The sequence below is a fragment of the Ascaphus truei genome, chromosome 8 (genome assembly GCF_040206685.1).
Source record: "Ascaphus truei isolate aAscTru1 chromosome 8, aAscTru1.hap1, whole genome shotgun sequence".
NCBI lineage: Eukaryota > Metazoa > Chordata > Amphibia > Anura > Ascaphidae > Ascaphus > Ascaphus truei.
The window spans coordinates 21,865,001-21,877,845 of NC_134490.1; the positions used below are offsets into that span (position 1 = coordinate 21,865,001).

A 12,845-nucleotide genomic window follows, 5' to 3' on the forward strand; every position below is an offset into this window, starting at 1 on the left:
CTACTTACAAAACGTAAGATATAATCAATTATATTATACTACTGTGAAGCGCTATGTACATTTATGGCGCTATATAAATAAAGACATACAATACATAAAGACATACAATACAATCAAGCAGTGTGTAGGGGGATTAACCTCTCTCCCCGACAGGTGTGGTATGAGGTAGCAGGTAGTCAGTGGCTATCACTCAAAAGACAGGTGTGGTAGAACTCAGCAGGGTTCACAGTGTTCAACAGGATAAGACCCCCGAGAGAGAGAGAGAGAGAGAGAGAGAGAGAGAGAGAGAGAGAGAGAGAGAGAGAGAGAGAGAGAGAGAGAGAGAGAGAAACTCCATAGCACAGATCAGATAGTACAAAAATGCTTTATGTTTAAAATATAAAGTGTGCACTAACAATAATGCAATTAAAATGGGCTGTTCACACTTATATAGTGTATGGGAGAAATCATCTGCCGCACTGGCTCACCGTCCTGCCCCCTCCTACGTCTGTTAGTCCTGGGTCTGACCGTAGCTCACAGTGTGGCGATCAGATGCCGCAGCTCTGGCACGTCCCAGTGAATGTAACGTCTGACGTCACCTCCGGATAGGGTCTGGCAGTATCTGGGCAGCTGGCGGCTTCTCTCACCTCAGCTCCAAGGTACTTAGGAACTCGCACTCTACGCGTTTCGCCAGAGGAATAGGCTTCATCAGGAGTATCACCTCTACACTTAGAGTATCTCTGTGTTTTTTGTTTCCCCTTTATGCTCCTCCTGGAATCTGAGAACCGAATGTTGTCTTATGGCAGAGTACTGCTTCGTAAATATGTGCCTAAAGGTTACAGGGTTGAACAACTAGCAAATGTTTTAAGAGGAATGACAAACAATGACCCTGCGAAAAAAGTATTTACTTTCCTCCACAAAAAAAAAATCTGTTTACTTTCTCTCTGTACAACAATTACAACTGGGGATAAACGCATTCTTTGATAGTTCTTTCATCAGTTTGAATGTAAAACCAAGGTCCCCCATCTTATATTGGTTTCCTTTAATTTATTTTTTTGCTTAGGTCCCTCTGCCTCGACTTTCAACATCAGCTCCCAAGGCCACGGCAACAAGACTGAAGTCTCCAGAGATAACTTAACTTTCTCATTCTACTATCAGCACTCCACACCCATCGCAGCCATGTTTATCCTGGCTTACACTTTCATCTTTCTCATGTGCATGATTGGCAACATGTTGGTGTGCTTCATCGTGCTGAAGAACAGGCAGATGCGAACGGTGACCAACATGTTCATCCTGAACCTGGCAATCAGCGACTTGCTGGTGGGGATCTTCTGCATGCCGACCACATTGGTGGACAACCTCATCACAGGTGAGCGACCTCAGGTCACAGAACTAAAACACGCTGTAATGAAATGTGTGATTTTTCTCTTTGCCAAGATGACCCGCAATTTTTTCCCAGGTGACATTTGTTCAATGTTCCACAAACTTGTCTAGTAGTAATGTCAGAAGGGACTCAAAACAATCACATATGTTGGAATTAGATTATTTCCATTGGAATCATATTTTCTTCAGTGTCACTTTTTTTTCTCTCTTAAACAACCCTGTGTTAAACAAAGACTCCCTGTAATCCCTCTGCAGAAGTACTACAAGGCAATGTGCTCCCTAAATAAGAATCATTGTAATCTGAATATTTTCATGTACATTAATCACTGTTTAGAAAATCAAAAAACGACTAAAATATTAATAAGGTAATCAAATCTGAAGCATAGCAAGTGGTACGGTTGAAGGATATTCTCAGCATTCATCCATGTTCTGTACAGTATCTCTGCTGTTCAACTGTCAGCTCCTGTGATATCTTTTACAGCACTGCCTGTGAGACAGGCTATACAGTAAATATCAGGTGTGGCCAACTCCAGTCTTCAAGAACCACCAACAGGTCAGGTTTTCAGGATAGCCTTGCTTCAGCCCAGGTGGCTTAATCAGTGGCTGAGCCACTGATTGAGCCACTTGTGCTGAAGCAGGTGTAACGGGTATTCCCTCTATCCCAATCACAGATACCGTGTGTGTGTGGGTGGAAACCTATGTGTTACCAGGTGTGGTGCGTTATACATGTCAGGCTCACAGGAGGCCTGAGCCTCCGCCAGTGAGAGCCTGGGGTGAATCTTCTGGAACGTTCTCAGTTTCAGCGCCTCCACCTGTGTAGGGTTCTAGGGATGTAGAAGGTTGCCTACACAGGACCCGCATATACAATAACCACATACACAGGAATGTATATAACCACTTTACTGTAACGCAGAATAATCACACACTTATAATACTAATACTTCCCTTAGAGGGTAACTCCACAATATAACTCAGTCCCAAGTGTCTTTCACTCCACTAGGAGTGTACCTACCCACCACCGTGTACCCCTACACCGTGTCCACAGCCTAACCCCTTTGTCCCGTGGTCAGCGCTGCCACTATGTGTAATGATAATATGTATATGATACGTTGGTGCACTTAGGAAGGTACCTGCCGAGCGCTCCTGCACTCGGGCCTGCAAGCAACTTCGAAAAGGATCTGGCGCTTGGTGATCCCGTCTGATCCGGTGTTTCCTCGCACTAGGGTCCGCCAGGGGCGATCCCACCCTGGAGATAATCTCTGTCTCTTTGGGACACAGACTTGAGCCCAAGTCTCTTCTCGGAGAACGCAGCGTCCGCTGTGTCCCTATCTAACACTAGTACTACAGTGACAGGGTCCCTAACCTAGGGCCTTTCCCTGTAGCACCACAAGCTGGGGAGTTCAAGACCTATCTGGGGCCTAGGGGGTTACTGGCCTAATGCAGTGGGTCACTGACCCCTGCACTCACCTCCTTCCCCTAGCTCTTCCCGGTCTTGACTGACTAGCGTGGGCTCAGCGCGCGAAATGTATCAAAAGCCCTGCTGCAGGGCAATCCTAAGCCCTATTGGCTCCCTGGCGTCACATGGAGCGCTGCTGAGGCTCATGGGATTTTTAGTCCCTTCCAAGAGCCTTCCCTGGTAGGCTAGCGTTCGCGCGCTGCTGCGCATGCGCCACTATTCAGGGCCGCCCGGGACTCACTGCGCATGCGCGAACTTGCGCAACATAGCGGCGCCCTGCACGGGAGCCGCCGGGGACCGCTGGAGCGCTGCCTGCTCAGCCCCCACCCTCCAGATTGGCCGTCGGGTCTGCCGCTTGGCTCCGGCAGCACCCACCAACGATCCAGGGGGGATTGAGTGTGTGTGTGGGGGGGGGATTGAGTGTGTGTGTGTGTGTGTGGTGATTGATGGAGTGTATTTGGTGAGTGTGAGTGTGTGTGTGTGGGGGGGGGGGTGAGTGTGTGTGTGTGGGGATTGAGTGTGTGGGGATTGAGTGTGTGTGGATTGAGTGTGTGTGGGGAGTGTATGTGTGTGTGTGTGTGGGGAGTGTGTGTGTGGGGAGTGTGTGTGTGTGTGTGTGTGTGTGTGTGTGTGTGTGTGTGTGTGTGTGTGTGTGTGTGTGTGTGTGTGTGTGTGTGTGTGTGTGTGTGTGTGTGTGTGTGTGTGTGTGTGTAGTGTGTGTGTGTGTGGGGAGTGTGTGTGTGTGGGGAGTGTGTGTGTGTGGGGAGTGTGTGTGTGTGTGTGTGTGTGTGTGTGTGTGTGTGTGTGTGTGTGTGTGTGTGTGTGTGTGTGTGTGTGTGTGTGTGTGTGTGTGTGTGTGTGTGTAGTGTGTGTGTGTGTGTGTGGAGTGTGTGGGGGGGATTGAGTGTGTGTGTGGGGGGGGGGATTGAGTGTGTGTGTGTGTGTGTGTGGAGGGGTGTTGAGTGTGTGTGTGTGGGGATTGTGTGTGTGTGGGGGGGATTGAGTGTGTGTGTGGTGATTAATGGAGTGTATGTGGTGAGTGTGAGTGTGTGTGTATGTGGTGATTGATTGATTGAGAGAGAGTGTGTTGTAATGCAGTGGTGCGCAAACTGGGGGGGCAATGAGGCGCAAGATTATTTAGGGGGGCGCAGGCGGCGTGCAGTGAAAACTGGGTGCGCGGGCCGGCAGACGCTGTGCGCGCAAGGACGAAAAAGCTGTGCACAAGGGGCGCCCAAGAAGATGTGCGCGGGCGGGCAGCCGAAGATGTGTGCGGGTGGCTGAACAGGTTAGTGCAGGTGGCGGCCACGTTATAGTGTGTGAGCACACGCGCAGGGGCTTCAGAGATACGGGGAGGAGCACGCCCGAGCTCGGTGAAGTCAAACGCCCTTCCTTCCGGTGTCTGCCCTGCAATAGCGCTGTGTTCCTGCTCTCCTCCGCTGGCAACCTGCTTCACTGCGATAATCTGCAAGTGAAAGGGTCGGCTGCCACTATATCAATCATACTATGAATGCACAGAAATAATGTAAAAAATAAGTGAAAACACAACATTGAAAACGGAAAAAAATAAATAATACTGTAGGTAGGAGTTTGGATGACAATGGGGATAGCAAGACAAAGAGCAGGGAGGGGAAGGAAAAAAAAGGGGGGGGGAGAGGGAAGGGAGGTAGCAAAGAGGTGGATGAATGCCCCCCAAAAGTATTGCTTGGAGCTTAGGGAGACAAACAAAATTGACTTTGAAGTGCGCTCAGCAGCAGTCAATTCACACACACAGCCACACACAAACACACACAGACACACACACAAATAGCCCCGATCCACGCTTGCAAAATTATGCAGGACAGCCTGCGCTCATGCTTGGAGAGTTGGTGATGTCACCGCTCTAAGCGGCAGCGTGGACACAGCCTAATTTTGCAAGCGCGAGATGTTGAAATATGTAAGTATTTAGACATATTTGGATTTATATTGTATACCGTTTAATAAAGGGTTTTTTTGTTTTTTTTTCAATGGGATTTTGATTACATCAAGCAGGGGGGGCCCGAGAAATTTTATGGATGAAAAGGGGGGCTCGGCATAAAAAGTTTGCTCACCCCTGCCCTAGAGGACTGGAGTTTCCCACCCCTGGGCAATATGGTTACAGCAGGATGGTTGTTTGAAAGGAGCAATATGTTAAAGCAGCGATCCCGTCTATTTTACCTAAAGATTTGTTTTTTTACAGAATTAGAACTGGAGTACATTGGGAGCGGAACCCTGCTATATTTCACTCCGGGAGTGTTGCAGCATCCTATTGGCTCACATGATCCTCAGTATATGGTGGCCATTTTGTTTTTCCGGCTTGGTGGGTGCAAAAACACCAACTAAACCGGTATGTCAGAAATGGAGGGATCCACAGGACTAAAAATAGCACAGTTCAGCTCTGAATGAGGAACGATGTAAAAAATATAAAATAAACACTTTAGTTACATTTGTTTCTTCCTGTCACCTACAAAAAGTTGAAGGTTGCAGTATTTTAAATTCAATGGATATCTATCATACCTGGATATTCTGTGCGATAAATAACCAACGTGACAACAAGGCAGCTCAAAAAAATATATATATATATATATATAAAACCGCCGTATAAAACCATTTCTTAATAAAAATATATATTATAATTTATAGCATCAATGAGCATTAAAAAAATAAAAAGAAAAAAATATTTAAAAGAAGAACAAGTAAAGTACTTTATTTTTTAGGACGTAGTCTGCCTTTTATACAGAAAATACTGTATCTGGGAACTTTGATAACAAACAGAATTTTTTATTAAGAAATGGTTTTATGCGGCGGTTATTTTAATGATAAACTAATTTCCATTTTATTAAATGTGCAATTCTTTGTTCTCATTCAACAACTCGTCATCTTCCAATAACCTGCTGTTAGTCGTCGTTATCGTCTGACAGCTATAAATACTAAATCTGCATTTACAATAAGATATTATTCCTGCAGTAAATCGCCTCAATACTGTACTTCACTGGGTCCTTCAGCACTAAAAGAAGTAATGTAGATGCGGTCTGTGAGCAGGGTTACTGGCTATGCATTATACCAACGCTGTGCTGAAAAGCTGTGTAATGCGGCAGGCATAAGTTTATAGGGGTCTGTGTCAAAATGGATATGCAGTAAAAGTTGACATTGTGTGCTCATTTCTCTCTACACACTCTCTCTAGGTGACCTAATCACATCTCTTGGGTTTAAATATCACCTCTATGCTGACTACACACAAATTTACTTTTCAACCCCTGACCTTACACCTGCTGTACAGACCAAAGTTTCTGAATGTCCCTCTGGGATATCATCCTGGTTGGCACTCCGCCGACTGAAACTTAACATGGCAAAAACAGAGCTCTTCATACTTCCTCCCAAACCTGGCCCTCCTACCTCCTTCCACATTACTGTTGGAAGTACTATCATTCACCCAGTAGCCCAAGCACGCTGCCTAGGGGTCACACTCGACTCCTCTCTCATATTTTCATCTAACATTCAAAACGTATCCAAAACCTGTCGCTTTTTCCTCCGCAATATTACAAAGATACGCCCTTTCCTCTGTTACTCGACTGCTAAACCTCTGACTCATGCCCTCATTCTTTCCTGTCTTGATTACTGTAACCTCCTGCTGTCCGGCCTTCCTGCCTCCCTTACAATCTATCCTAAATGCTGCTGCCAGAACCACTCTACTCTTTCCTAAATCTGTCTGTGTATCCCCTGCTGAAATCCCTCTCCTGGATCCTGCATCTCACACTCAATTCTCCTCCTCACTTTTAAATCTTTACACTCTTCTGCCCCTCCTTACATTTTAGCCCTAATTTATCGCTGTACACCATCTCGACTCTTGCGTTCGGCTCAAGGATGTCTTCTCTCTACTCCCTTTGTATCTAAAGCCCTCTCCCGCCTTAAACCTCTCACTGACTGCCCCACACCTCTGAAATACCCTTTCCCTCAATACCCAACTATCACCGTCTCTATCCACCTTTATGACCCACCATAAGACACACATGCTTATAGAAGCATATGAGTAGCACGTGGCTAATACTATACACATGATACATAAAGCTTAGCCCCCTGCTGACGCACTTACCAGAATGTCCTCCTACTGTCCTTGTACATTCTCCCCACCAATTAGATTGTAAGCTCTTCGGAGCAGGGACTCCTCTTCTACAATGTTACTTTTATGTCTGAAGCACTTATTCCCATGATCTGTTATTTGTATTATTTGTTATTTATAGGATTGTCACGTGTATTACTACTGTGAAGCGCTATGTACATTAATGGCGCTATATAAATAAAGACATACATACATGCCATTACCCAGAATCCCTTGCTGCAGTGGAAGCACTGTATGCTAGGAGGTAACGGTGAAAAGCAGGGTTGCAGACCAGTCTGAGACATGTGAATGTGCTCACAAGTAATTCTTTAATTTGCTGTATGCTATACGGTGGAAGGCTTTTGTCACTTTTTTTAACCCGCCATAACTTATTTAAGGTGTGGTAGATGCTGTAGGAATTGGTTAAATATTAGTAGCGTATAGCTGCATAAATATTTCCACATTTTTAGTGTGCTTTGATTCTGCTTAGAAGTACAATAATATAATAAATAATGTGGGGGCAATTACCAGTTATGTTAATTAACCTTCGAAACAACAGCAAGCACTGAGGCCACTTACCATATGTTCACTGAATCCGTGTTGCACTTTACAGGCAAGATTAGGAATGTTAGGGATTGAAAATGATTTGTCAATTGCAAAGTAGAATAATGTCTGCATATATTTAAAAAAACATGTGAATCATAGAGGAAGCTACCCAAAGCTCCAAATATCCATCACCAAAATCACAAAGAGAATCAAATAAGAACCCATCAGATAGAAACTAAACCACCATGTACATCATTAACTGAAATGCCAAGTGTTGCTCTCCATTCTCTGCTACAACATCGGGGAATGTATTTTGCTTCTTACTATTCATTTCATGCATGACTAACCTTTGTAGTTCATTTACTATTTATGGACAGCAAAATTGTTCCAGTATAAGTCAGGTACCCAGGATAATTCTGTCATCTTTAGTAATAGTCTAACCCAGGGGTGCGCAAACTTTTCCCCGTGCGCACCCCTGCCTGCTCTCCTCGGCGCCTCGTGCCCCCCTCCCCACCACTCGACCCCGTCGTGAAATGACGCGTGGGGTCCTGTGACGTCATGTCGCCATGGTAACGTAAAGTGTCATCACATGACCACGCGGCTTCATTTGACGCCGGGTTACTATGCCGTCGCGTCACGGGAAGGTAAGTGAAGGGAAAGTAAGGCCACGCGAGGTCCCCCGGCATTTAATTTAAATGCCTGGGGAGAGCGTGGAACCTCTATAACTGCCGGGCCCCCAGAAAATCTAGCACCCCCCAGTTTGCGTACCGCTGGTCTCACCCCTTCAGAAAATCATTGCAAAGCTCAAGGGTTTAAACTTATCACCATCTGTGCAGAACAGTCTTTAATTACCATATCATTTTTATTGGAAAGTTACATGTTGTAACATATTTTAAAAAATTATTTACGCCTCATTGCTCTTCGCCCCTCTGGAAGCAAAGGGTTTACCCGCAAAACACACAAAATCCACGGGGAGCATGGGGAGGAAACAAAAATAAATTTAAGTGCATCAAAAATGACAATGTGAAAAAAGCCTTCAATTGACTTGGCTCTAATGAATTGACTACTTACAAGATGTAAGAGTCAAAAAGGCAGGCAGGGAAGAAAGCAGTCGCTTTCGAAACGCGTAGAGTGGGAGTCTTATTCAGAGAGGAGCATACAGCAGAGGAGTTGCAGGAGGATCCAGCCCTCACCGAGCGGCGAAACCGGAAGTGACGTCACACGCCAGTCGGAGCAGTCTAAACAGCTGACCGGAGGCTGAGGCGGAGGAGTGGGGGAACGTTGTGGGACGGTGAGCCAGCTGGCTAAAATCTTCCTACACTAATGCAGTGTGATATGCCCGTTTTTTATTGTTAGAATGTGAGTATAATATTTTATTGTTATAAAGCTATTTTTATCTTGAGTGATCTGCGCTATGCCAGTTTTTCTCTCTACATTGGGGTACGTGATCCTGGGGACCTGATCCACCTTGATGACAACTGCATCATCCACTTACCTCTGACCGTTTGAGTCAACCCTGCCTTTTTGACTCTTACATCTTGTAAGTAGTCAATTCATTAGAGCCAAGTCAATTGAAGGCTTTTTTCACATTGTCATTTTTGCTGCACTTAAATTTATTTTTGTTTCCTCCCCATGCTCCCCGTGGATTTTGTGTGTTTTGCTGTTACTGTGGGGGAAGAGTGAAGACTACCCCTTCCAGTGGGTTCCAGAGCAGGGGGTGAAACTGTATTTACTTAAATTTGATCACATTTTTCACTTATTTAAGTTTTTGATTAGTCACTTATTATTAGTGTCCACTTTTTATTTGTTTGCGCCTGTGTTCACTTTACCACTATACAAAAGCAAAGGGTTTACCCAACATATGACTCTGTAAGAATAATTAACTACAGTACTGTATCCTAATTGCCCTTTCAAGATTAAAATAAACTTATGTTTAAAAAAAGAATACTGATTAACTCTATTAAATTGAATATCATGGAATTCAACTACACATCTTTCCAATTCATCTCCGCTCTTATCTTTCATATAACCAACTGAGATCACTAAATTGTTTGCACACTCAAAAAGGCTTATCCCATATAATAATTGGGAATAAGCTCCACAGTTATTTTAGTTTTTTGCTACAGATGATAGAAAAGGGGAAAACCGTAAAATAAATATGTGGGAGCAGAAAATGCATCAATCTTAAATTGTTTGTACCAATATGGTCGTTGGGAGACTTTGGTAATTGAGTATTTGATACATAAGTTCACCCTTACAAATTCACACGTGTCCGTCGGTGCATCAATCTCTGCCAACCTTTGTTATCCAGTCATGTCTTACATCGACGAAAAGTTACTTGTTAAGTAAAAGTTACTCTCCAGGAAAATGGTCATCTACTATTTCAGTTTGAACTCTGCCCCGCCATTCCTGTGGCAAGCAGCAGACACACATGATGCAGGAGAGCAAAACAGGTGGACTGGGGCTACTCAAAACAGGTACCCGGGGCTACTCAAAGTACCGACCGATCGCCCACTGGTAGAGCTATGTTGCACAGACCACCATCTTGCTGTGGGGAGGCATGTGGCATGCGTCATATAGATGTAACCGTCTAAATGTTTCTTTATTTGAGTTATGCCCCGGCATTTGAAATCTGGGGTATGTTGAGGTATCTGGAGAAAATAAAAAAGGAGTCTGGATACATATGTATGTACGAGAGGTGGTGAAGCACCGTATATGCCGGGTCTTCTGTTCTGCCGATTTTCAAGGAGAGATGACAAGAGGATGCCGGGACGAAGAGCCACTCCTGTTGGCTTTGTAGGTGGAGAGCTTCTTGCTTCTCTCCAGAAAATGCACTCAACAATGCTAGCCCGCCAGGAATGTAAAACAAAACCTCCTCGTTTTCTAATTTGATGATATATAGATTTGTACCACAATTATCTCCAGTATTGAAAAATAAGAAATGACATATAAACCTCATAAAAATGTGACAGTCACAAATAATTTGGACTCGCAAACGAGAACAAGCCTTTAAAAATAAAAATAAATAAGATTTACATTTTAGGTGAAAGCCCAACTACAAAGCAGGCACAATACTGGTACAACAATATAGCCAACATGAATAGAATAATTTTTTGGTTTACTTGATCCTTCTGGTGTTTTGTTTTTTTAACTAGTTTGTTGCTGGGAGACTGATGAGCAATGCAGTATTGACCCCTCTGGCAGAAAAGGGGTTACTTTATTTTTTAGTCCTGGATTGGATGACACTTTATTCCCTATAATGATGGTAAATGGTAGCCATGGTAAAAATAAGTGCAAACGTTACACTTGGGCGCTCATTTCTTCAAGTCTCCCAGCTGCAAGAAACCTGGTGCAAAAAAACAGCACCAGATCTACTAAAAGGAAAGGAATCCAATAGAAAGCCAGTGCAATTCCTTTTCAGCAGAGCAACATTAGTAAATAACCCTCCAGATCAGTAGTTCCCAATCTTTTTAAACTGAGCCCCCAATAAGCAATGGTGTTGGCTTTGGCCTTCATGTTCTGTATACAGGGCATAAAGAAAAAATGGCCAAGATCTGGGGGTTGGGATTCCAATCCCTTTCCCAATGATATGGCGAAAGACATAGCAGACAAAGTTTGTGGGTCTCCTAAAGTACTTCTGTGTTACATTTGCTCAGTTAAATTAAGATTTCATGGAGATAAAACAATAACTTCTTCGCTAACCGTCAAGCATGACAGAAATATAGCAAAGGCTTTCGGACTTTAAAGAAACCTTGAACTTCCACTCTCCGAAAATTGAAATCCTTATAAAAAAGAGAATTACAACATGTAAGAATTTCCTTAATTCACCTCCTAAAAAAATAGTCTATGTTTGAATAGATTGTGACAGCTGGTGTGCTAGCGCTCAATGATAGATCTTTGGAGGATAGATCTTTGGAGGATAGATCTTTGGAGTCGAAAGTTGAATTCCTTGTATGTGTAGCCATGTCTTCTTTTTGGCTACTAATCTGCCGTGCCTAACACGTAAGCCCTGGTATCAGAGCAGGCAGTGTTGGGATCAATCCAGGTTTTCCCCTGCAGTAAACAACTCCATTGAGTGACATGGGGGGGTGCTAAGGCCTGTGTACTGCCCCTCAGACCTCAGTACCCACGGGGTACATAAGGGGCTGCACAGCCAAATTCTGAGAGTTCTCTCCCATGAGAGAGAGTGATTGCTGGGAGTGGGAAGTCAGGGTTCTGATTACATTCCATTCCCTCCCTTAGGGGAGTGGGACAGCTACCCCTCATCCCACCAGGTGGTGAGGGAAGAGCAGAGGATAGACTCTGGAGGCCTCAAGCCTCCTAGGTTGATTCCAGGGACCATCCGGAGGAAGGAATAGAGTTGAATCAGTTAATGGCTGTATTTGTTGAGTTGAAATATAAAGAGATCCAGTTCTTTTATATACCCTGCATGAGAGTGCAATTAATCAGGGGGAGTAGCAGAAGAGAGTTCTCCTGCAGGGATTGCCTCCAGCACTCCTGGAGTCTGCAAGAGATGGAGGCGCCGCACCAGTGAAAGAGAACCAACCATGACCCCAAAAGCCTGATCCCTGTCTTCCCCACTAATAACGGCGGAACCTCAGAGCTTCTGTGAACCAGCAGGTAACCAGCACATGACATCCTGTAATAGCGTAACCTCCCAGAGGGTGGGGGAAAACCTGTTACATATGTAGAAAGATATTGCTAGAATGTCAGATAGACAAAAAGATCTTGTTGGGCGCTTGACAAGAAATTCACTTAGAAAATAATATGTTTACTTATGTGATAATTTGTGTATAGTAAATTGGTCAAAGTTACTTTGAATAATAAAAAGCTTCTCTATCTGCGAAAACGTTGAGTGCTGCAATTTATGAATCTCGAAGAGAGATTTAACAAAACCTCAAGACCAGATGAACTCAAAAATGGATCGAGAAGGAATAACGTTTGAATGATCAGAATCCCAGAGTCAATTCAACCCAAAGACCTCCAGCATGGTCACCCTGTGATTTCAGCTGACGAAGGTACTGTAATAGAGGTGGTCGGATACCCTTTCTGGGACAGCGTAGGTACTGTGCAAATCCAGTACTCCCAGTGGATCGATCAGGACATCTGTGGGCTGGAGTCTGGCTGGCTAGATATGCGGACTGTACCTTCTTTCATCACTGACAGGTGTGCCTGCAGCTGTTTGTACAAGTGTAACTTGATCTCACATTCAGGACAGAGAAACTTCTGTCCAGACACACTAATTCTACCTGTGTGTCAGGGATTACAGATACGGACGACCAGCTGGCGGTCCCACTGGCACATTAGCAAGTCATATTACCACTTTTAGGACTCCAGAGGACCTGTAGTGACCAGTGATTTGTCATC

The 12,845-nt window shown here is 44.4% G+C and overlaps 1 protein-coding gene across 1 annotated transcript in view; it reads left to right on the plus strand.

Moving 5' to 3' along the window:
- NPFFR1 (neuropeptide FF receptor 1) overlaps nucleotides 1-12,845 on the plus strand; it is a 95,179-nt gene that overhangs the window by 41,981 nt on the left and 40,353 nt on the right. Inside the window, exon 2 of the mRNA XM_075610765.1 lies at nucleotides 1,043-1,348. Within this exon, the coding sequence (XP_075466880.1) occupies nucleotides 1,043-1,348 (306 nt within the window). The remainder of the gene's footprint in view (nucleotides 1-1,042; nucleotides 1,349-12,845) is intronic.